Source organism: Electrona antarctica, assembly GCF_951216825.1.
Source record: "Electrona antarctica genome assembly, chromosome: 21".
In the NCBI taxonomy this organism is placed as follows: domain Eukaryota; kingdom Metazoa; phylum Chordata; class Actinopteri; order Myctophiformes; family Myctophidae; genus Electrona; species Electrona antarctica.
In genome coordinates this window covers 11,028,412-11,054,572 of record NC_136802.1, presented here as the reverse complement: position 1 = coordinate 11,054,572, position 26,161 = coordinate 11,028,412, and the positions used below count along the sequence as shown (strand labels likewise).

At 45.1% G+C, this 26,161-nt stretch overlaps 1 protein-coding gene across 1 annotated transcript in view; it reads right to left on the bottom strand.

Moving 5' to 3' along the window:
- Positions 1-244: 244 nt before the first annotated feature.
- Positions 245-26,161, bottom strand: part of LOC306914191 (neurexin-2-like) — an 847,936-nt gene continuing 822,019 nt past the window's right edge. The window contains exons 17-18 of the mRNA XM_079491166.1: positions 8,762-8,943; positions 245-373 (exon numbers count right to left, since the gene is read on the bottom strand). Of these exons, the coding sequence (XP_079347292.1) occupies positions 311-373; positions 8,762-8,943 (245 nt within the window). The 3' untranslated portion in view covers positions 245-310. The remainder of the gene's footprint in view (positions 374-8,761; positions 8,944-26,161) is intronic.

Here is a 26,161-nt window from a genome sequence, read left to right as displayed (position 1 = left end):
GTGTGTGTGTGTGTGTGTGTGTGTGTGTGTGCTTATGTAATACACAATCTCTGTAAAGCGCCTTGGCTTAATGCATACTTTTTGTATGCATTATGCATTATGCATTATTATATATAATGCATTATAGCCACCTTATTAAAGGATTTTTGCTTTCCTGTACAAGATTGCCTTGGTATAAATTGTAAAGTGAAAAGAAAACATACTGTATCATAAGCACAAAGAAACATTTTTATTCCAAGTGAATGTGAAGGTCTTCCAATGACATGTTGCTCCTTCCAGTGAGAGAAGGCCATGGGGCTGCTGGGTGTTCCTATCTCCCTCTGTATACCCTCTGCTTCCAATATCTCACACCGCAGGCCTTGATGGGAGGAATCTAAAGAAGATGGACGATGTGATGATATACTGACCTTTTAAATGCTTCATTTCTATCTGCACCCCATAAACTCTTATCTATTACCAAGAGCTCCTTCTACACAACAAACAAAACAACAACAACAACAAAAAAGTGATGTGATCCGCTGTTCTCTGTCTTGAGTAACCTTTAACACATTCGCTCCCGTTACCGTAGGCGGTAACATGAGGCTATAGTGCCAGAGAAATATTCTGAATGTTCTATAAAATCTATACGCTGCAAGACAACAAGTATGATATGATGAGACAACGACGAGATGAACTTGTTGGATGTGTGCGAGAGGCACGGCCTTGATTTCTGCAGGTTTGGTTTGAGTCAAGTCTATATCAGCCTGTTCATAATATCACAAAATCTGTGCGAATATACTTATTTTTCTTATTCTTATTTCTTTTCCCACACTGCAGGGTACGGCAGGCAGGCATGAAGGCAGGCAGGCAGGCCAGGCAGGGGGCAGCTAGCTGGGACCCAGTGGTGGGTGGTGTGTGAGAGATAAGCCAATGCCCGACCACAATGTGTTGGCACAGTATTATCAGCCGTGCCCGTCGGTGGCAGCATTTGGATAGCACGCTCTCTCTCTCTCTCTCTCTCTCTCTCTCTCTCTCTCTCTCTCTCTCTAATCATATTTTAAAGTGAGACCTGGCCAATGCATCATAACTACAGCAGTGGTTCTCAACCAGTGGTCCTTGAGGGGGTTCCATGTGGTCCCCAGCTAAATGTTGGAGTTGGTAACCAAATGGACCCTTATAGATCTTTAACCCATTTTGACCTGAGATCAGATTCTAAAAATGTCTTCTACATCCTGACAGTTTTCTGAAAAAGCTCTGTTTCTATGTCAGTCGTTCTTCGATTTTTCAAAAATAGCAGACCTACAAGCTCGTAGCGCGCCACTCGGTGGCGCGCTATGAGCTTGTAGATCTGCTATTTTTCAATAGCTAAAGCATAACATAATGCTAACTCTTGAGAGCGTAAAAATAAAACCATGTTTCATTTTACGCTCTCAAAAGTCAAATTATTGTTAAACATCTGCATTACTTCACTTACAAGAAGTCTACACAATTAGAGAATGCAGAAGAATTGTTATTTTGATCAACGTTTGCCAAAAGCATGGCATCGTAGACAAAGTCTTATGCAATAATGACAACAACATATTCTTTAGTTTGGGTTCTGAGAGGCTAAATCTCATCCAATGATGGTTCCGTGGCTCAAATGCTGAACAAAATAATGGGCCTTGATATGAAAAGGGTTGGAAACCACAGTGCTACAGCAAATCAAAAACTAGACAACGCAGGATCGGGTCCTTATTAAGTCTGTGTGATCTGGGGAAACCCTTTTGGTGTTAGCATTATGCTATGCTTTAGCTATTGAAAAATAGCAGATCTACAAGCTCATAGCGCGCCACCGAGTGGCGCGCTACGAGCTTGTAGGTCTGCTATTTTTGAAAAATCGAAGAACCACTGACAGAAACATAGCTTTTTCAGAAAACTGTCAGGATGTAGAAGACATTTTTAGAATCTGATCTCAATGGTCAAAATGGGTTATACAAAGCTTAAAGACTCAGGAAATCATGGCAACGATGAAGCTATTCTATAGATAAGAAAACTATACTATCCAAAGTTTTACTCTACGTGCCATTTTCTAATTTGCCAGTTTTCGCTGACAGTTTTCCCCCGTCCTGTTATCTGTGCTGCCATCTTAAGGGTGTCAAATGTTCCCCATTCCCAGACACTAAACTTATAGAGTGCTAATATAAGCTTTCTCCTCTATCTATTATACAGTCTCTGACACATTTCTCCAATAGTTTTAGAGCAGCTTTCAACAATTTTGACAAGAACCTTGGGAAGAACTATCAAACCCAAATCTATAAAAAATGCTGAAAGATCCCTTCAAGTTACTATTTCGCTTCTGCAGCTAGGGGTCCGTGTAACAAGGTACTGTAAGCTCTATACTTTACAGAGTGTAACAACCTCGGCTTCGCCTCGGTGGTTAAACTCCCTGTCGGTGAATTATCTCCCGATAATGACCACCTAGCCAGATATTATCCCTTACACATTGGACACTAGGAGTACATTTTACTTTTAGAACTTAAAGTAGATTTTGTACTTCTACTTGAGTACATTTTGAATACGGGACTTTTACTTGTAACAGAGTACATCTACATTGCAGTATTTATACTTTTCCTTAACCCATTTTGGGCGGGAATCCCTTTTGGTGTTAGCATTATGTTATGCTTTAGCTATTGAAAAATAGCAGATCTACAAGCTCATAGAGCTTGTAGGTCTGCTATTTTTGAAAAAAAAAATCGAAGAACGACTGCCATAGAAACATAGCTTTTTCAGAAAACTATCAGGATGTGGAAGACATTTTTAGAATCTGATCTCAGGTCAAAGTGGGTTAATATATTTGAGTACCTTTTCCCACCACTGATAAGAACCAGTTGCATTCTAGAGCCATGGTGGGATACAGATAAGTTGGTAAATTGGTGACCCTGAGCAGGGCTCTCATCGTTTGTTGAATGTTGTTTGATGGGGTCCACAAGGCCGTCGCCATCCGTCACGATGCTATGCAGGAGGCCCCCCCCCCCATCCCTCCATCCCCATGGGTTCCCACGCTCTACTTTACCTCTTCTTCTCCCCGTCATAGAGTGAGAGGCAGCCACAAATTAACGGAGCCCAAAACAGCCACGACACGCTGAGAGCCGGAGTCATTTAGTGGAGTGACTCAGGAGGAACGAGGAGGCAAACGAAAAGTAATTGCAGTGGGAGCGACGGAGGAGCAGGCCTGGTGGGTCTGAGGCTCTGATGTGATGAGAGAGAGACACAGACGGGGAGGGGGGGAGAGAGAGAGAGAGAGAGAGAGAGAGAGAGAGAGAGAGAGAGAGAGAGAGAGAGAGGATGGAATGGAGAGCTGAGTGTATCTAATGAAAGATACATAAGTTAGGAGGGAGAAGAACTTAACATAAAGATTGAGTGACAGATGGAGTGGCTGTGAGTGACAGGTGGAGTGGCTGTGAGTGACAGGTGGAGTGGCTGTGAGTGACAGGTGGAGTGGCTGTGAGTGACAGGTGGAGTGGCTGTGAGTGACAGGTCGGAGGTGCAACGACGGTGGAAACCCAGATGTGGGTCAGCCAGATTTAGGCTCGATCTAAATGCCTCCCTTAAAAAGCATCAAATGTTCCTTTCACCCAATGGAGGGAAGGACAAAAAGCTGTGTGTGTGTGTGTGTGTGTGTGTGTGTGTGTGTGTGTGTGTGTGTGTGTGTGTGTGTGTGTGTGTGTGTGTGTGTGTGTGTGTGTGTGTGTGTGTGTGTGTGTGTGCGTGTGCGTGTGTGTAGATGTTTGGATTCCAGTGCATGAGACTGTTTCGAATCTAACAAAGGTAATAGAGCATGCACCTCCACTCTAGCCCAGGTGCTGCAGGACAAAGGCAGTACAAGAGGAAAAAATAGAGTCCGCAACAAAAAACTCAGCTCCACTGGTGTTTCGAATCTAAACTCCATTCTCAACGAAATAATCATTGCAGGAAAGCCAGATTAGAACCAAGCACAACATTGACTTTTAAAAAGTGTCGACATGCAGTGCCCTGGAAGGCACAATAACGCATCACTGCCAGCATCATTTACTACATACACCAATTCATGTAATGTGCTAATCTGTCATCATTTTACCCCTCATTATCACTTCCTGGTAGCAATCGGGGGCCTTGATTGTCCTTGACATGAAGTATAGTTTGCCCGTGTCACTGTGTGCAGCCCCTCTCTAATGTCCCCCCCCCCTTACCCCCTCCTCTCCACTGTTGATTTCGTCGACTAATACTATGACCTTTTTTTTCCTGACGAAAACTAAATGGAAAATAACTATTTCCAGCAAGTGTAAAATCAGCCATTACGACAGCATCAAGGCCCACCAAAATACATCTTAGTCGACTAAAAGTAGACAAAAATGTGACTAAAACTAAATGAAAACTATTCAAGAGACTACAACTAAAACTAAAACCAAAATTTGCTGTCGAAATCAACACTGCCCCCCCCCCCCCCCCCCCTCTCTCCCGCCTAGTCTGCACTGCCAGTTATGTCCTTCTGAAGTCCGGGGTGCGTCGGATGAGAGGCGACCCCGGGGTCAACTGTGTTCCTGTTGCTGCAAGGCGCCAGCAGCCCAAACAAATTGGGGTCAGAGGGAGATGGGAGAGGGAGGTGTGTATGCGCTACGCATGCACACACACACACACACACACACACACACAAGCGCACACACACACACACACACACACACACACACACACACACACACACACACACGCAGACGAAGGTTGCGTATCAAAGTCCATTTATCTGGATGACGCAGTAACAAGATGTGGGGTCGATGGGGACACAGAATGTTGTTTTTCTCGCCTCTGCGTCAGCGAGAGACTCACTGAGCCGACAGCGCCAAGACGGAGACGAGACTGCAAAGACACAACGGAGGTGAATAAAATCAGAGATGCAAATCAGTGTTGATTTCGTCGAATAAAACTACGACGAAAAATGTTCGTCCGACTACCTTTTTTCACTGACGGAAACTAAATGGAAACTAAATGAAAGCTAAGCTATGATGACTACAATTAAGACTAAATATATTGACAATTTTGTCAACAAATAACAACTAGACTAAAATCAAGGCCCGCCAAAACATTTTAGTCAACCAAATCAACTGTCAATTTAGTCGACTAAAATCGTATGATATTTAGCTGACTAAAACTAGACTAACACTAAAGCATTTTAGGTGACTAAAATTAAATGAAAACTAAACTATTCAAGAGACTATAATTATGACTAAAACTAAAATCAAAATCAACAAATGGTACAAATGGAGTAAACAAACAAGTTTACTCCTCACCATACAGCTGAATGTCTGCGGTGTGTGCGTGCGTGCGTGCGTGTGTGCGTGCGTGCGTGTGGTGATGGTGGGTGGATCATGGTTATCAGGGGTTGACCTTGGCTAGCTAATTAAGAGGAAAAGCTGCCATTAAAAGGAATACGCAGGTTGAATGTGCTCTACTGGGTCAGGGCGGGGTGGGGGTGTGGGGGGGAGGGGGGGCTAGCGGGGGTGGAGGTGTCAATGAGATGGTTAGTCGAGGCATTAATGCATTTTTTAAATGCCTGATGTCCCTTAATTGCCATTTAAAGCCGTCATTAGAGGTGGATTTGAGACGGCCCCTCTAAGCCTAACATATGAAAGTAATAACTCGTTTGGCAGGAGGATATAAAAAGAGGTGAACGGTGAACAGCCACTCTTTGACCATCAGTCATCGTTCTACACGTAATGACAGCTCTTTTCCATCCGTCTACGACGACGCAGCCAGAACCTTCCACTTATGGAAGGCTTCACGACGGAATTGCCAATTCTATATATATATATTTTTTCTCTCTCCGCCATCTATAGGTACAAAAGGAATTTCTACTCCTATTATACACCTATAATATCGTTATCTGTCAATCAATAATGTTTTAGCTGTGCATGAAAATGGTATATGCCTCAAATCGAACGAAAATGCAGTACTTTTTTCCCCCGAATCGATGAAATGATTTATCTCCTCAACATAGTTTTTGTGCACCCCGGTTTTGCTCAACACAAACCATACTGTACATATATACGCTCCCAGAACACCTCATATTATATATACTGTACATTTCCCACCAGAATATCCCCATGCATAATGCAAGGTGCGATCTCACGTGTGTGTGTGTGTGTACTGCCCGGAATCCGTTAACCTCGTCCCTATATCAACTGGAAGGGGAGTCACCATGCAAGCTCCCCATGCAGCCTGGCTGAACCATGATAAATGCATGACTCCCCTCCAAAACTCCCTCTGGGTTTCTCTCTGGAGACATGCCCGCCGGTTTGACAGAAAGCACTCTCCATGTTTCTCACACTGGGCTCTCCATCCTCTCCGGTCCTCCTCTGCCTGTCTGACCCCTCTGTGTCCCCATGGGGGTCTGCATTGGCCCATAGTTATGCTACCTTCTCTGTGTCCCCATGGGGGTCTGGTGCATGGCCCATAGTTATACATAATGCTACCTTCTCTCTGTCCCAAAGGAACAGGTCTCCTCCCTTCCTTCCTTCCTTCCTTCCTTCCTTCCTTCCTTCCTTCTATCCTTCCTCCCTCCCTCCCTCCCTCCCTTCCTTCCTTCCTTCCTCCCTCCCTCCCTCCCTTCCTTCCTTCCTTCAGGCAGTCAAAAAATACGACTAGAAGATAAACAACAAGCCAGCAGAAACTCCATAACGTCTTTTTTCCACTATTTTATTTTCCTCACCCGTTGAGAGACCACCAACAACAACGGTTGGACGTGCTTCAGCTCAAATAGCCTTCATCAGCGCTGATCAAAGACGCTAACAGGAAATCATTACAAGAGCAGTTGAGAGAGCATCGTTGCTACAGGTTGTGAGTAAATAAGGCACTAAAACATTGTGATCATTGTATCATTCCCACACAGATGAACCACTAGACCCGCCTGTTCCTGGCGAGGAGGGGGAGATAGAGGAGGACGGAACGGGAGGAGAGAGTCCAGGTGTCACAGATGAACCACTAGACCCGCCTGTTCCTGGCGAGGAGGGGGAGATAGAGGAGGACGGAACGGGAGGAGAGAGTCCAGGTGAACCACTAGACCCGCCTGTTCCTGGCGAGGAGGGGGAGATAGAGGAGGACGGAACGGGAGGAGAGAGTCCAGATGAACCACTAGACCCGCCTGTTCCTGGCGAGGAGGGGGAGATAGAGGAGGACGGAACGGGAGGAGAGAGTCCAGATGAACCACTAGACCCGCCTGTTCCTGGCGAGGAGGGGGAGATAGAGGAGGACGGAACGGGAGGAGAGAGTCCAGATGAACCACTAGACCCGCCTGTTCCTGGCGAGGAGGGGGAGATAGAGGAGGACGGAACGGGAGGAGAGAGTCCAGATGAACCACTAGACCCGCCTGTTCCTGGCGAGGAGGGGGAGATAGAGGACGACGGAACGGGAGGAGAGAGTCCAGGTGTAAGCTCACCGTACTGAAATTGCGATGCAGCTTTCAGCTCAACGTTGGAAGACCTTTCTCTGCAGTGCCCACACTTTATTGCTTCGAGAGCTACTTTTAAAATGACCAGCTCAACAAGATCAACCCACCGGAAAGAATTATAATATTATTATACCATTGCTGAAAATAGTTTAAATATGTACCTGAGGGTGCTTTGGAATAGCGGAGCTGGCGTGACATATAAGACAAATGCACTTGGAATGGGAAATAGAGCGGGAGAAATGGAATCGGTAGGGGGTTTTTGCAACAATATTGCATCGTGAGTTTGGAACTGACAGGCCCTCAAGTCATCTTAATTCAAGTGGCAGAAGCCAAAAAAATATATTTTTAAATGTATTATAACTAAACGAAAGTGAAATCTGACGCCATGTCTGCTGCCTGCATGCCTGCAGCCCCATGCAGAGCAGCACTTCTCTTCAGATTAATAATAAAAAATAATAATTGTTATCTGACTAAAGTATTGATACCCTGCTTATAAGAACATGATGGGTGCCACGCCAAAATGAACTGAAGTGGTTTTATAGGATACACAAGAAAATAAATAGTCTAGTGTTAAAAATAATAATAAAACTGTGCTATCGGTGTGTAAGTATGTACTCGGTGGTGTGCCCGGCCACCGGTAACACCGGACACCGTGACATGCCTATACTTCATGGTTTACCACATCAGCAAGCGTATATGAATAGCATTTTTATAGCGCTTTTCCAAGTGCTCAAAGCGGTTTACAATGGTCCATTCATTCATACATGCGGCGAACAGTCGACGCCAGCATCCTCACTTCCCACATTCACATTTCACACCCGACGGTGGCAAGCTCACACCGACCAACTCATTGGAGGAAATGTAGGGTTCAGTGTCTTGCCCAATTAACGACACTTCAATATGCAGGAGGAGCCGGGATTCGAACCGCCGACCCGTAGGGATCATTGGACGACCTGCTCTACCTCCTGAGCCCTAGTAATGTACTCTGTGGTGTGCCCCCACGACATGCCTTCTTGGTTTACCATTCCAGCCAAGCGTATAAAGTACAGCCACCATACCCCCCACCCCACCAAACCATCGGTCCCGTGGTTATAGCTGTATGAAATACAAACAAATACAATACATGTATGAAATAAAAAATAACACTTAGGGTGCACCCCCGACATTTTCGACTGCACCCTTAGTAATTTCATCCGGCCCTGAAGTACAGCCACAAACACCCCCCGCCCCCCCAACCCCCCACCACCATCCCCCCACCATTGGTCCAATCCAGCATGAAACGTAAAGTACAGCCACCATCCAATATATATAGGTTTCTCTTACTATGTGCAGCTCCAGGTAGTCCCCCAGTCCCTTGGCGCTCTCCACCCTGACCAGGACCGCCTCTTTCAGCTGCGTGCTGAAGCCCACCGCCAGCCGGTCTGCCCGCGTGCTCGGCCGGTCGTTGGGCGGCCAGGTGTACGTGATGAGGGCTCCGCCTCTGCCGAAGATGTAGGTTGTCCCAGCTGTGTGAAGAAAGAAACGACAATGGAAGAAAGAAAGAAAGAATTTAATTATAGAGGAGTGTGATGTTATATTCATTGGATAGTTTCCAAAAGTGCTAATGAGAAACAGCAATCCCACCGCGGTTGAAGTCAGTGCTGCTGACTTTTTGTTACATTCATAATGAGTGACATGTCCTTAATCGGCCTTATGTAAAAATGCGGATGCAAGATAGAAAAACTCTAATGAACAACAGCAGCCGTGGTTCAGTGTTATAGTGGACTATTGGAGTTGACAATAGCTGGGGAAATTATAGTCTGCAGAGCGAGTGCAGTCTTCTGCCTCATGACCATCTGTGCTGCTCTGCATACAAACTAGGACAAACTTAATAAATCCTGGGTGCCTCAGGCCCCATTTACACTGGCAGCCAAACCTAGCCTGAATCAGATCTGTGCCACATCCAGATTGGAATCTGATTTGCTTAAATAAGTCTAAATGCAGACAGGTCACATACAAGTCACATGGAATCTGATTTTGACCAATGTGACTTGAGCCACATTCAGGGGTGGTTTCAAATCTTTGATTTCAGGAGATCCATCTCAGTCCGAATGCCACAACCTCAAAATCAGATTCGATGTGACTTGTTTGCGTTTAGACTTATTTAAACGAATCAGATTCCAATCTGAATGTGGCACAGATCTGATTCAGGCTAGATTTGGCTCCCAGTCTGACTCTGAACACACAGATCGGATCTGGTCACTTGCAAACAACTGATTTGAGATCTTCTTTTTTTTTTTTTTTATCTGATTTGATGTGACTGCAGTCTAAATGGGGACTTAGTCCACAGTCATATGCTGAACGCAGAGGACCGGAGTGATCGGAATGTGATCGGAATGTGATCCGCACCTTGTCTCACATCTCCTCTCACTCTCTCTCTCTGTGTCAGGAATGTGTTTGTTGGACCCAGATGCAGAACTCATCTCAAAGAACACGCAGGAAACTCAGGAGGACATGCAGTTTACGATGACTGTACTTAAACTTGAAACACACTCAAACAAAGCGTGAAAAAGGAACAAAGCGTGACACTCTGCATTTGTTTTTCTGTATATCTACATCAACCCATCTGTAAAGAAAAAGGATAAAATGCCTAAAAATGTAACTTTAAAACTGACAACCTACAGTATGAACGTGCCCCAGATCTCCAATGCAGTGAAGCGTTCATTCTTTCAAGTCCAATCCCAACAATAAATGGTAAATGGTGCATTTATATAGAGCTTTTTATCCTAAGCGCTTTACATAGATTGTGCATTACATTCAGCTATTCACAGACACACCGCAATAAGGCACCAAACTGCACATCGGGAGCAAGCAGGGCTTCAGAGACTTGCTCAACGACACTTTGACACCAACTCTGGGGGAGCCCACAGGGATCGAACGGTTCCCATCCGGCTGCTCTACCAGCCAATCTACCCCTGAGCCACTGCCGCCCCCGAAAATATGTCTGCCTCGAAGGAGAGGTGAGACCAAGTTGTGGGCCAGCAGGCACAGTGTCGAATGAGAGGTGACCGGTGCACAGGGTGCAGCAGGCACAGTGTCGAATGAGAGGTGACCGGTGCACAGGGTGCAGCAGGCACAGTGTCGAATGAGAGGTGACCGGTGCACAGGGTGACCGGTGCACAGGGTGCCGCGGCTAGCCAGCCGATCTCTGTCGGCATGTAGCCTCCCGTCTGCCCTTAATAAAAACCAAACCGACTTGGCGCAACACGTACCGTATAGGTTAAATGCACGCGTGACCGCGCAGCCCACAGACACAGTCGCGTTTGTCGAGCAGACACGACGTACGGTTTGCAATGTCACGTGCACACGTCGTGCAGCACAGCGAGCGTGCTCGGGGTTTCATATTACTGATTGTTTTTATAATGCCCTTCACGAGCAAGGCTCCTCGCCAGAGAACAGAGGAGGAGGGAGAGGTGTGTGTGTGTGTGTGTGTGTGTGTGAGATGAATGCAGAGTCAAGGTCTCATCAAAGCACATGGTGGTCTCCGGGGGAACACACGTCGTCCTGAGTGACTCATGCTGGAAAAGATGCACATCGTCAAAATATGCTCAGTGTTCATTCAACTCTAAAGAACTAAAAAAAAGACCTAGTGGTTCCCAAACTTTTTCATGTCAAGGACCCCCATTTGAAGCGATAATGCCAGGGACCCCCCCCCCCCCCCCCCCCCCAATAGAGCGTCGCAGTCCCGCCCCCTTTCATGACGACGCCAGGCCCAGGAAATGAATCCCAATGCATTTTTCCCCTAGACATTTCAAAAAGTATTTATTTAAAGACCTTTTAAGCGTCGTACGAAGCCAACTCGAGTCGTGACAAATCATGACAACACACACAATATTTTGGACCAAACAAATAATTACATAGAAGAAAAACAACAAAAAAAGTGTTGTAACCTGCCGTTTTTTTCTACTTTCTAATTCTTTGTTTGCCCCGGAAAAATGTGTTTGTTGTCATGATTTGTCACGACAAGAGTTGGCTTTGTCCGCGGCGTAAACGTCTTTAAATAAATACTTTCTGAAATGTCTATGAGGAAAATGAACGGAGAATCATTTCCTGGGCCCTGTGAGAATCATTTCCTGGGCCCTGGTAGGGGGCGGGACTGCAACGCTCTACAAGAGAAGATTTTTACCGCTCCAGCAGAGATTCTCAACCTGTTAAATTTCAAGGACCCCCAGTTTGACATGCATTAGTCTACGGACCCCCATGTAATGGCATTTCTATCTCTGAGACACCAATTTATATTTTTAAAAATCAATGTCAATTTATCTCTGAGAGTGTACAAATGGAACCAAATGGACCAGATATAGGGTCCATTTGGTTCCATTTAGTACACTCTCAGACTTACAGACCCATAAGGGTCCATTTGGTTCCAGACTACCATTTAGCTGGGGACCCCCTGGAACTCCCCCAAGGACCCCTGGGGGGTCCCCGGACCCCACTTTGGGAACCCCTGCATTAGTGCACTCTCTCCGAGTCAAATGAACACGGGAGCTTTTACTGTGTGCACTGAAAACCGAGACGTGAACTGCAGTGCCTTTTACTTTTGAGCGATGCTGATTACAAAAGGCCTGGTAGCCATTTGAAATCGGAAGATATGATTTGGCATCTCTCTCTCTCTCCCTCTCTCTCTCTGCCTTCCTCCCAGTGGAGCTAAGCCCGCGATCCGCCTTGGCTCTGCTTGCTTTCTGGCGGCTGTATTATTTTAGCGCTGACTAATTATCGCAGCACGGCAAAGAGAGAGCTATAAAGAGGTTCAGGGGCGCCAGAGGAGATGAAGAGGAGAGAGAGAGAGAGAGAGAGAGAGAGAGAGAGAGAGAGAGAGAGAGAGAGAGAGAGAGAGAGAGAGAGAGAGAATGGAATACATGGAAGTTGTAGGTGTTTTTTATTTTGTATAGAGTGCAGCAGGGGTTGCAGCAGAGCAGAGCTGCCTACTGGAGACTCTGCTAAGACAGACATGAGGAGGAGCTGAGTTCTAAAATGGCCGACACTAGACAGAGCTGGGGATCCATGTGGCAGAGCAGAAGACTATGAAGATATGGGTAAATACTGTAGCAACACAACTAGAAGTGAGTGTGTCACAGTCAAAATATTGTCAGGTTATCCGTTATGACTAGTCTTGCGTTGCCAGACTGTTGCCTCTTGCAATATTCAAAAGGCTTCCGTCATACAGTCTGGAGTAAGATCATGAGTAAAATATTAAGTGGAAGTGGAGCCACTTCCCCACTTCCGTGTCGTCCTTTCCTTACAGTCACGCAAATTTATCCCAAAATAAATAGAAATCATCTAAGCATAATAGCTTGCTGGCTGCTTAGCAGTAATGGAAATAAAAATATAAGCTCTAAAGATATTTTAAAATATATATATTTTTGTGACTCTATATAGCATTCGGAGATTGTGGAGTGGTTGCCTGGCTACGCGAGACTAGGTGATGAATGACAGAGGGTGCAGTATACAGTGTAAATATATATCTCAACACTTGAGTGTGAGCAGTAGGCCTACACTATAGCATCCTTATTCTTGTCACATTCAGCAGGAGTAGCGAACATTCTGTGAAAATAGCAGATCTACAAGCTCACATCGTGTCACGAGTACAATATCGTCAAAAAAGAAAACGGGAGAGGACCAATATAGACCCATTGGTAACGCCGGTCATCCCTGGTCAAATAAACTAGGGCAAAAAATGCATTAGTGAAATTGTGTAAGCCGTGCAGGGCTAGCTGTCAAACTCAAATTGGGCTAAATTAAACTTCATGCAGAACGAGACGTGCGTGCACGTGCGAACACATGCACGTCTGTCCGTGTGCACGTTGCCTTAATTCACGCGCTCAAGCGTCGCCATCATTACTTTTCAAGATGTGCCGCCCCTCCATCCATCGCTGATGGACTCAGAGACTCCTCAGAGAGTTATTTTTCACTGCTGTTTATTAACTTCGTGTTCTGAAAACACCATGGTGTAAAACATGTGAGGGGGAGAAGAAGACAGCCTCCACGTGGCCTCCCCCGCAAGTAGCTAAAGAGTAGTTGCAAGGTTGCATGCCCTTTAAGCGAAACAAATGTCTTCACAACGTCCACCAACCACAGCCCCAGCGCTAGCGCTTCTCCAGCTCAACGTCGAAGGTCTCACCACTGCCAAGATCGACCGTAGAACTGTTCAACTGAAATAATACACAATCTTCACAAATACTGACCACTTTACCTGCTCGCACGTGGATGGAGGGGGAGTCGACTTGGATTCAGTCTTTCTTGACAAACCTTAATTCGTTTTTCTTCTTTTCTCTATTTTACTTTACTTCTTGTACTTTCGCTTTACTTTCTTCTGCTTTACATCTTACAGTTCACTTTGCTAGTGATCTGCACAGTGCTCTCTCCTTCAATGTACTGAGACTTCTGCCCCTCTCTCACTCACAACAGGTGTCACTAACAAAACTTGATTACCACAAACACTCTTTGCAACAAAGACACATAATTGGAAACCCGGCACGTAGAATACACTTAGAGCGCCCCCAAGAGGACAAATACAGAAAAAAAATAAAACCATGACATAGCAGCAGTAACACCAATCATGTAGAGCGTCACAGTCCCACCCCCGTTCAGAACGACGGGCACCAGAAGAGAATTTTCCCATTCGTTTTTCCCATAGACATTTCAGAAAGTATTTAATTAAAGACCTTTTATGCCTCGGACAAAGCCAACTCGGATGGCGACAACTCATGACAATAAACACAATTTTTTGGGCCGAACAAATAATTAGAAAGAATAAAAACCACAATTTATTTTCTTCTTTCTAATTATTTGTTCGTCCCAAAAATGTTTGTTTATTGTCATGATTTGTCACGATCCGAGTTGGCTTTGTCCGAGGCTTACAGGTCTTTAAATAAATACTTTCTGAAACGTCTGAAACGATAATAATAATGGGCAATTCTCTTCCGTGCCGCTTGTCGGGGGCGTGACTGCGACGCTCTATATTATTAAATTTTAGAGAATTCCACGGCCACAACAAATGCAAATAAGCACAATGCAAATGATTTTGTGCGCAGTTCTGCTGGCCAAGTCATAGACCGTGACATATGCACAGGTGCCGTTCACGCCTGTGCTTTGTCGCCACGCTACATCACTGTCTTCACCTCTGCGTCTTCAACCCTGTGTTGTGGGGTCTGCTGCATGCAACTACTGGCCAATCACAACGCAGCTTTCCTACACCCAGCCTTCTCTCGCTCGGGGTTGAAAGTGAAAGTCTGAAATAAAGAGCACTTTTCTGTTTCGCATGGAACAGAGGAAAGGTCACGCAGTGTCATCGACCGCAGGGCTTTCCCACAACTGCGGTGAAACAACAACAACACAGCGGGTGCACTTGGATTCTCTCTCTCTCTCTCTCATTCACATAAACATTCATGACGATGACAGGCCCAGGAAAAAAATATTATTTAAATATCTGTACAAGCCTTGAACAAAGCCAACTCGGATCGTGACAAATCATGACAACACAACATTTTTTGGGCCGAACAAATAATTAGAAAGAAGAAAAAAAGGGCAGGTTACAAAACTATTTTTGTTGTTTTCTTCTTTGTAATTTTGGGTTAGGGTATAGGGCAAGTTTGTTGTCATAATTTGTCATGATCCGAGTTGGCTTTGTCCGAGGCTTACAGATCTTTAAATAAATACTTTTTTGAAACGTCTATGGGAAAAATCCACGGGGAATTATTTCCTGGGCCTGTTGTCGTCATGAAAGGGGCGGGACTCGGGACTCTATAGTGTTCTCATGCATTGTAGGGAAATGTCACTAAACACAGAGTTAACCCACAGCCAATGAAGACAGAGTGTGAGCGGACGCACTTGGATTATCTCTCTCTCTCTCTCTCTCTCACATAAACAACAGGGTCAGTGGCTATAGTGTTCTCATGCACTGTAGGGAACTGTCACTAAACACACAGTTAACCCGCATCCAATGAAGAAAGAGACCAAGTAACATATTTGGACCATTTTCTGTTGCTCTTCCTCACCAACATGACGGTGAAAAGAAACCAAGTGAGTAGCTAAAATCACCTACACACACTTCAAGGCAATTAGCAGGATGACATACACCTGTGCAGTGTGTGCACTCTCTAGGCTACTATGCTCTGCAGACAGCAGCAAAGAATACTGTTCAAGAAATGATAACTTGTCCTCTTCCAAATAAACATGTACGAAAGGTCAAAAAGTTGCACAGAAAGTTAACATAACTGGAAAAATAACACAACTTACGGCATTATATTGCCTCTAGGATGCTTCCAGTCAGAAGTGGGTTAGATGGAGATTCTACTAGGCTCACACAGTTCTGGACAGCCTGTGACCTCTGTGTGACCTCTGTGTGAACTGCTGCATCAAAATGGTGCTGGCAGGAAGTGATGACTCTCATTAAATACAAAGAGTTTTCGAAATAAAAGCACTGGCACACACCTTCACAATAAAATACTCAAAGCCCTCTAATGTAAACAGACATACAACTGAAGAATATGAACTACAAAGGAGAGACTGCTTTTCCTCTCCCCATAGAGCATAATCAGACCTTAAATACTTAGACTAGAAAATACTCAGGCAAAAATACGGAGAAGTTCTGCAGACAGATAGATGAAGGAGCACAGGCAAGCAGATGAAGGTTCCGGAGTCCAGTTTTATTTGCAGACACAAAGTACAGATCAGACAGCCATGGGGCCGGAGCCCCATGGATCCTTTCACCAGCCTCTCGGCCTCCAGACTAACACTCTCTGTTACAAGCATTTACAATAGACTTTATACAACTTGAGACAGAGACAACAAAGGGAAATGCAAAGGTGGTCTCAGGTTACCCCACCCCCCTGTACAAATGGTCAAACATGTCTAAATAAGGTGTTGGTCACCAGGAAGGACAGAGCTAGGAGGCACAGTAGGTGTCCTGGCCTACTATCAGCAAGCCAGATCTTTAGGGTCCCTCCTGCAGCTGCCCATGCATCCTGTCTAAACATGTCATGTCACTCTCTCAGGCCATGAGAGACAAAGATCCACTTTAGTTTAAAACATGGTTCTTTATGCTATATTAATGTTAATTGTGGTTTCCAGATACATCAGACCTCCCTTTGAGGCAACCATGCCTCATAAAAACGAATATGGAAACACAATTGACCCTCGTCCTCCCTTTGGCACTGACTGGAACATAAAAAATATGACACAAAGAAATCAACAATTACAGTAGAATTAAAAATGGCTTACAAACTTCTAGGCATTCAAATCACATAACTTGTTACCAGTGTTCTCATTACATTACATTTCAACTTCTCTGTACTGTAATCAACTTCACTTTTAACCTTTACATAACTCAAAACATGATCATTGGCATAATCCAACCCCTTTTGCTTAACTCCAAAGCACCCAATTATTGAATCCAAAGTGTGTTACGGTTCTTCAAACTTTACATCTGATGCTCTTAGCATCAGTTAATGTTAAGGATAAATTTTACCATAGTCATCCATAAAATGATTAATTTTTGTTTAGTTAACCTTTTTAGGACATGCAGAAATCATCCAAATTATTTCAACACTCTAGATTCCCCAAGGCTCGTACAGGAAACAGCACTGCGGCGACCATAAACCCTACTCACCCCGCGATTAACGCCCTCGGGCCGGGGCCCTGTATGTTTTTCCAGATCTCGTGCATGCTACTATTACCTACTAACGTTAAAATCCTAGAGTAATTTATATAACTTTAGAGTTTTCCCCACATGTCATAGCAGAAATACTTTCGTTGACTTTTCCCATTCACAAATTTATTCGAACTAAAATAAGAACTTTATGCACAATTAGGACGATTAACACTTATGCGTACGACAGGATCGCTGTCTTTCGCCTGACAAAGAAACATCTAACTAATTTTACTCCGGTAAATATTTCTATTCAGATCCAAATCTCCCTTAGGCATATTCATCCCCATTAAGCCAACTTATCTAATTAAATACCTGACACATAAGATCAACATACATGCCCATTAATATGTTGAACTAGACAAACGTAGACATACATTTGGAATCAAATGGAACGATATCCATCTGATATAATAGAATCTTCTGTAACGTTTCTCTTCTTCTTGTCTCACCTTCGATGTTCATCAGTCAGCGCACACGGGCCAAACGAGGTTTGTGATGCAGTACACTTATGCACCGCATGGCGTAGGCCGCTCTGTTGTCGAGTTGCCCTTTGTCCGAAAACTTTCAGTCTGATCTGAATTCACTTTACATCACCTCCTCCCTTTCAGTCATGACAATACAACATGACTAAAAAAACGAGAAAGTGAATCAGCGTCATCACAGGAGCCTGTAGGCCTCAGCGAGGCAGAAACTTGTGATGCGCCGTGTTGCGAGCTTGCATATCAGCTCTGTCGAGACGCGCCGAGAAGAGCCAACGAAGTGGCCATCGCCTCCCTTGGACCGCTGACCGCCGATGAACGCTCACGGGCCGGGGCACCCTCCCCGCCGTCCAGCCGCTGTCCATCGCCAAGGCACGCACAATTGCCCTCCACCGCAGCCTCCGTGTAGAGTAGACTGTAGGCCGCCTCCCTTCGATCGCCGCTCGAAGCCGACTGTAGTCAGAGGTGACGCTGGAGACGCCGACTGTAGTCCCTCCGTCCTCCGTCCATCGCCGGGCAGGAACCGCAGCTGTGCATCGTCGCTCCTCAGTGCAGGCCATCCCCGTTGCGGCGGTGATCGCCGTGTTGAACCCCGTCGGTTCGACTGCAGCGCCGTCGTCGTTCTCCTCCGTCCAAAAAATTGCCGACCGAAATATCTATTAGACTGAATTGTCCACTGGTCCTCTCGCCTGACGCAAAAATGCATCAACGCGACCGGGTAATCGCACCACTTTGAAGAATATGAACTACAAAGTAGAGACTGCTTTTCCTCTCCCCATAGAGCATAATCAGACCTTAAATACTTAGACTAGAAAATACTGAGGCAAAAATACGGCATTCTGCAGACAGATAGATGAAGGAGCACAGGCAAGCAGATGAAGGTTCCGGAGTCCAGTTTTATTTGCAGACACAAAGTACAGATCAGACAGCCATGGGGCCAGAGCCCCATGGATCCTTTCACCAGCCTCTCGGCCTCCAGACTAACACTCTCTGTTACAAGCATTTACAATAGACTGTATACAACTTGAGACAGAGACAACAAAGGGAAATGCAAAGGTGGTCTCAGGTTACCCCACCCCCCTGTACAAATGGTCAAACATGTCTAAATAAGGTGTTGGTCACCAGGAAGGACAGAGCTAGGAGGCACAGTAGGTGTCCTGGCCTACTATCAGCAAGCCAGATCTTTAGGGTCCCTCCTGCAGCTGCCCATGCATCCTGTCTAAACATGTCATGTCACTCTCTCAGGCCATGAGAGACAAAGATCCACTTTAGTTTAAAACATGGTTCTTTATGCTATATTAATGTTAATTGTGGTTTCCAGATACATCACAACCATGTGTTGTACCATCAAATTACTTCAAGTGAAACATCTGTGCATGTTTGTCAAATGCACCTATATAGCCTATCATTCTGCAATAACTGCAGATATAACTCCTATAGCAGTGGTTCTCAAAGTGGGGTCCGGGGACCCCCAGGGGTCCTTGAGGGAGTTCCAGGGGGTCCCCAAGCTAAATGATAGTTTGGAACCAAATGGAGCCTGATGGGTCTGTAACTCTGAGAGTGTACACATGGAACCAAATGGCATGACCATTTGTACACTCTCAGAGTTAAATTAACATTGATTTTACAATATAAATTGGGGTCTCAGAGATAGAAATGCCATTAAATGGGGGGTCCGTACAATAATGCATGTCAAACTGGGGGTCCTTGAAATGAAACGGGTTGAGAATCACTGCTAGAGCCGTAAAAAATCTTCTCTCATGGCCTATATGGCATTATCTCTTCAAATGTGGGTCAGAGTGGGATAATTAGTGTCAATTTGGGGGTCCTTGACATGAAAAAGTTTGGGAAACACTGTCCTATAGGGCTCTATCTGGCTGTAGCCCCTGATGTACAGCAGTTAATCATAATCAACTTTCTTATTCTTTTTTTTTTAAATCTAGGTGTGAAGTGTGTGAACTGTGAAATAATTCCGTGAGGGAAATAAAAGCTGTTAAATATTCATAAAACCCTCATTGCACTTCAATGTGAAAGACATAACAGATTATTGAGATTAATGTATGATTGCAGAAAGTGCAATATGAGGACAAAAGGGGGATGTTATCAGCAGATTCTCACTATCACTATATTCAGTGGTATAATTAATGGTCTTGGGCATTAAAGTTGATGCTATTAGCTAAAACGTATAATTACATTGTCTGCTCAAAGGAACTTTGACAGCTATGTTTGGCACTGAACCCGTAGCCTTAGTGCTACGGGTTCGCCCTTAAAAAAATGCTGCTAAATTATATAGATAAACTTTACACCTTTGTACTTTCCTTGTGAATATAGGCCTATGTTTTTAATGCTTTGTTTCCTAATGTTTGCTTGTTTTGTCTTATGTTTTCATGTGGGGATTGCATTTATGTAATGTCCATTAATATGCATTGTCCTGTCTAAATAAGTAAAGTAAAGTGCTACAAACTGCAAGCCACTATAATAGACCACAATCAACATAATTATTTTGTAAAATGTTTGATTGTGACAATACTGTCTGATTGTGACAAAATACAATTTTTTATTGTTTCCTGGGCTGTAGGTGTTCGTTCGACACCGCAGTGATACAATAGAGCGGTGAAGTCCTGACGTCACTCGCGCTCATCCCCTGGTTCATGGAAGTTTTTCTCTATGGAGAATAACATGGGGTCATCTTAAAATCGTCTCATATGAGAATTGTGGTCCAAAAATAACAAACTGTCTCTGCTATATTGTCGGGGAGGTGTCTCTGTATGGTTTACGACAGTCAGTAAGTCATATTTGATACAATCTGTTTCTAGCGAAAATGCAACTAATTCAGCAGCAGTAACATTAGCGTTTTCTCAGTCAGTTGATTCATATCCTTATGAATGAAACGGCCGGGATGACATGTTTATTTTTCAAACACAGTTCTTACATGAGGATAAAATACCCCATAATTATGGGGATTACAATGCAAATAAAAAGTACATGAACCTGAGCACCCTCTACCGATATTGACGCCGGCAGACTTCGATGTTCTATTTGGTCTGTAATGAGTAATGACACGCTGACTGTTCAGACTGAAATCACTTTGTCTATGTATTTATTGTTTTCCAATCTCATTTGTTTGGTCGCCAAGCTTCACCCAGGCATCACCACCACAATACATGAACATAGTTATTATCGCTGCATTTCTAATGCATGTCACTCTCACAGCTGAGTCAATTAACACCCAGACTCCTGCATAGCGTCTGCCATATGCCTTTTTTTGCGTCCCCCGGGGGTTTGCTGTACATGATGTGAGTCGAGCAACAACAAGGAGGTCGCAAACAACTTTTGCAATATTGTCTCGGGAGAGAACTTGTGACACGGGTGGTTGACAAGGTGTAAAGCAGTGTTCCCGGGGACCCCCCAGGGGTCCTTGGGGGAGTTCCAGGGGGGTCGCCAGCTAAATAATAGATAGTTACCAACCGAATGGACCCTTATGGGTCTGTAACTCAGAGAGTGTACACATGAAACCAAATCGACCAGTCAGAGTTAAATTAACATTGATTTTACAATATGAATTGGGGTCCCAGAGTTGGAAATTCCATTAAATGGGGGTCCGTATCCGAATGCATGTCAAACTGGGGGTCCTTGCAGTTAAAATGTTTGAGAATCACTGCTGCTTGAGCCGTAAACATCTTCTCTTATGGGGGTCCCTCCTAACCTCCTCCTGCTCCCATCTGGTCTCTCTCGGGCAGAGACGATGTACTCCGAACAAAATCTCGGAGCGATATGCGGCGATAGAGGCCGGATCAACGAGAGACTGGTGATGAATTGTAGCTGTGCCACAGCGCAAATGTAAACACAAGCTAACAAGACTTACAACTCGAATTTCAGATTTTTGTCCCGCTGCTTCGGGTTCATCGTTTCTGTTTGAGAGAGACCAGATGCAGGTAGGAGGAGGGAACCTGTGAACTCAATACTGACACAATATGGCGCAGTCAGGTTAGGTCCCTGGCATATCTCTTCAAACGGGGGTCTGCAGGCTAAGTGTCAATTTGGGGGTCCTTGACATGAAAAGGTTTGAGAACCACTGGTGTAAAGTTGCTACATCAGCCAAAAACAATACTAGATTACCAGTACTATATGTTACTTGTACTTGGTGTCTCGACAACCCCCCCACCAAAAATAAATAATAATAATAAGTATTTATCTATATCTCTTTATCTGCCTTGTCTTCCGCTGCGGAGGTGTGAGTTTGCCTGCAGTGCTTTGATTAGTCCTGCTGTGTGTGCCTGCCTGCCTGTCTGCCTGTGTGTGCGGCTGTGCGTGTGTACGCGTGCCTGCGTGTGCGCATGCGTGCGTGTGTACGATACATGCACAGATTAGGCCTGAAACAATTATCACATAATCGCCCCGATCACAATTACTTGAGATAATCACAATCACTTTGCATAATCTCTGGAATAATTTCCATTCATTTTGTACAATAATGGATGGAATTAACAGACATGTCATATTTCCACCATTACTGGGCATGACAATATTGGATGGGACCTTATTGGTATAAACACTCTCTCATGACCATCATCATGTTGCAACTTGTGCTTATTTTTTTAAATTTAAACATTTAGAATAGTCGGATATCTTTAACCCTTAGACCAATTTAGTCGTTATGCTAATTAACTCTCCACACACCTATAGCCTCACTCTGCCAAAAACAGGAACGTGTGTTTCTACATATAGACACTCGGCCAAACCGGATGCACTGCAGGGAATAGGAAGCCGTCCTCTGCGGTGTTGGGCAGGTACGTTTCCCCGTGCACCTCCCAAACATCCTCAGAGAAACGTTTCAGGTCAGGAATTATACAAGCTGGACGTTCCGTTCGTGTGGACTTCACCTATTCTGATGCTGGAAATGTCCCAGTTCCCACTTGGCATGAACGCACCATTAGGAAGGGGCGGAGGTGAAGGAGAGAGGACAAGAGAATGAAACCGCATCAAGGAGATTGTGTGTGCATGTGTGCATGTGTGCGTGCGTGCGTGCGTGCGTGCGTGCGTGCGCTCTCCAACAGACCCTGAACACAACAGATTCTCTCTGCTCCTTCCACTTGTCGAAAATATGCAAGTTAAGAGTAAATTACCACCGTCGTTGACAGACCAAAAACAGCAGCCCGGTGGAGTATGGATTTCTCTGACCTTCACTCGCTCCTCTAATCAAGCGATCTGCTCACCCCACTAGCAGTGGAATAACCTATTTAGGACTGAGACCAGATTCTACAAAATGTCAATGTCACCAAAGAATTTGACAGTTTTCTGGGGAAAAAAACTGTGTTTTTATATCAGTGGTTTTCAAATTATTTCATGGTCAAGGACCCCAAAAATTATATGTAATTGGCCGCCGAACCCCATCTGAAAATATGTTGTTCCAGGGACCCCCCCCCCCCCCCCCCCCCCCCTAGAAGCAAAGATTTGAGGAAAAAATATTCTCTCTGAAAATGGTAAATGGTAAATTTTACATAGATTGTGCATTACATTCACCCATTCATACACCGATTGCAGCGGAAGCCATGCAAGGTACCAACCAGCACATCGGGAGCAATTTGGGGTTCAGTGTCTTGCCCAAGGACACTTCGACATGTAGACAGGAGGAGCCGGGATTCGAACCGCCGACCCATGGATCATTGGACGACCTGCTCTACCTCCTGAGCCACAGTCGCCCCATAGAATATATATTCAAAGATTTGCGCCACATTTTCACGATTTTTCAAAAATAGCAGATCTACAAGCTCTGACATAATGCTTAAAACACCAAAGGGCGTTGCCGTCCTGAATGGGATAATAACCGCGTGATGCAAAAAAGGGGCTCCGTTGCACCCATTTGCTTCGCGTCGCTGGAGAAGAAGTCACTAATATTTATTACTTTTGTCCAATTAGCTCGGGTGCACATCGATCCGGGCTAATCAATTATTCCACCTGCATGGAGGGAGGTCTGGGCGGTGGGCCGACGGACGGGGCATCAAGCCATACATCAAAGACACGCTGGCACGCCCTGTAATTATTATTTCCATGCACTCATAGCTGGGGAGGCTTGACTTTGGTATAATTTGGTCAGAGAGGGAGAGAATAAATGGCATTTCGCCGTGTGTGTGTGTGTGTGTGTGTGTGTGTGTGCGCGCAGCGGATCCAGGAGAGGAAAGAATAATCTGAGACGACCGGCCGAGTCACACAATTGTAATGAAAAACCTATTGATTTGTATTCTTCATCTTTCTCCGCTTTTCGCCTGCATGCTCTCTCTCTCTCTTCTGTACGCAGGCAGTGGGCAGAAGGGGGAGAGGAAGTGCCTGTTTGGGATTGAGTTAATCATTTTGGGATGGCTTCTTTGTGAGCGCCGCGGCCATTGATTTGGGGGCTGGTGGTGGATTCTAGGTCATGCATGCACTGGCGTCCACTAGCTGCTATAAGGGATAAACAGGTCACCTCGGCGAGGCGCGGACACAAGCGATTTATTTCTCATGCGGCCCCTGCGCGCCGCAAACAATGTTTGTCAAAGCGGCCTGCCACAGAGAGCTCCTGGGGATTCGCAACATGAAAGGCCGGCAGAAAATAGGCTAGACTCAGAGAACTGAAAAGCGCAAAGAAATGGAGATAGAGAAAAAAATACATGACAGACCCACACACACACACACACACACACGCATACATACGCACACACCCACAATGTGAGCACACACACGCACATGCACACACACACACATACACACACACTTGTCTTGCACACTCGCTGGTCATTCCGAAACTCGCCGACCTCCTTTCATTCAATAAACCCAATAACATACAGACGGCTCGGGCAGACTTCACGCGGGCCTATTATTGCATCAGCGCAGGCCTCTTCTTTGAAGTTGTTAAGGCGAGAGAGAGACAGCGATATTGATTCCCTTTAAACGAGCGAACACAGCATGTCTCTTTTTTTGATGGCTGCTCTATTATGCTTCACCTGCATCCAGTTGGTTGGTTGGTACGGAGGGAGGGAGGGAGGGAGGGAGGGAGGGAGGGAGGGAGGGACGGTGAACGATCACACATTGACTGTACCAAAAAGTTTCTTCAAAAGGTCGTTTGAAGCAGCAGAGTTGCACACATGTAGACACACCTTGGGCGAACCCTGACTCTCTCTCTGTCTCTGTCTCTCTCTCTCTCTATCTCTCTCTCTCTCTCTCTGTCTCTCTCTCTCTCTCTCTCTCTCTCTCTCTCTCTCTCTCTCTCTCTCTCTCTCTCTCTCCCACCCACCCACCCACCCACCCACGCACAATATGCTGGACTAACACTAAAACATTCCAGGTGACTAAAATATGACTAAAACTAAATTAAGTTTCATTCCAAAGACTATATATGACTAAACTAAAATAGAAATTTGCTGCCAAAAACAACACTGTCAGCTCTGTGACATATACTGTACCTGGAGAGAACACTGCTGAGCCCTGTCAGCAATTAGGTTGGCCTATTTGAGGCCGTCCGACCGCTCACACACACTGACTGCACAGAGAGAGAGAGAGGAAGGTGGTTGGAAACTCGTGAACCCAATCGTAGTATCGTCCCTATTCGGGGCGGACACTTGGCAAAAAATATAGTCGAACCCTCGGTGGGTCCCCCCACGTATAAAGGGCTTGCACTTTTACCACTACGGAGCTAATTAACCCCTATTGGGCGGGAACCCCTTTTGGTGTTTTAAGCATTATGTTATGCTTTAGCTGTTGAAAAATAGCAGATCTACAAGCTCATAGCGCGGCACCAAGTGCCGCGCTACGAGCTTGTAGATCTGCTATTTTTGAAAAATCATGAAAATGTGGCGCAAATCTTTGGGGGGGGGGGGTCCCTGGAACTACATCTTTTCAGATGGGGGTCGGTGGCCAATTACGTATATTATTGGGGCTCCTTGACATGAAAAAGGTTGAGCACCACTGACAAAGAAACAGGTTTTACAGAAAACTGTCGGGATTTAGAATATATTTTTTAAATTTCGACGTCAGGCCTAAATGGATTAAAGCATGCCTGCGTGCTTGCGCTGCAGGAGAGACATACAATTTAGACCTTCAGGTGTTGATGGTGGTATTCTGTGTCACTTAATCTTCACCACGCCACTTCATATTCTATTGAGAGCGTCGCTATTCATTTGTCATTGTGTGCAAGCCTATACCCTACATATGTTGTTGTTTATGGACCCAGGCAGTATATACGTAGCACCACTTGTCAACCAGTCGTGGTCACAAACAAAAACAAAAACAGAAGAATTTACTACAAAAAAGTGACATAGTATCGCTTTAAGTGGTTAATATAAGGAGAACAAACCTCTATAAAAGGATGTCATGGAGAGACGGGGATGGTTGAAAATAAGATTAGGAATGACTGAGTGTGATCTGTGGATTCATGGCTTTGATCATCCCAATAATCATCTCCCCTTTGGTGTACTATAGCCTATTGACCCTGTCTGACCCTGGTCTGGACAGTGTTCAAAGACCCTGACCCTGGTCTGGACAGTGTTCAAAGACCCTGACCGTGGTCTGGACAGTGTT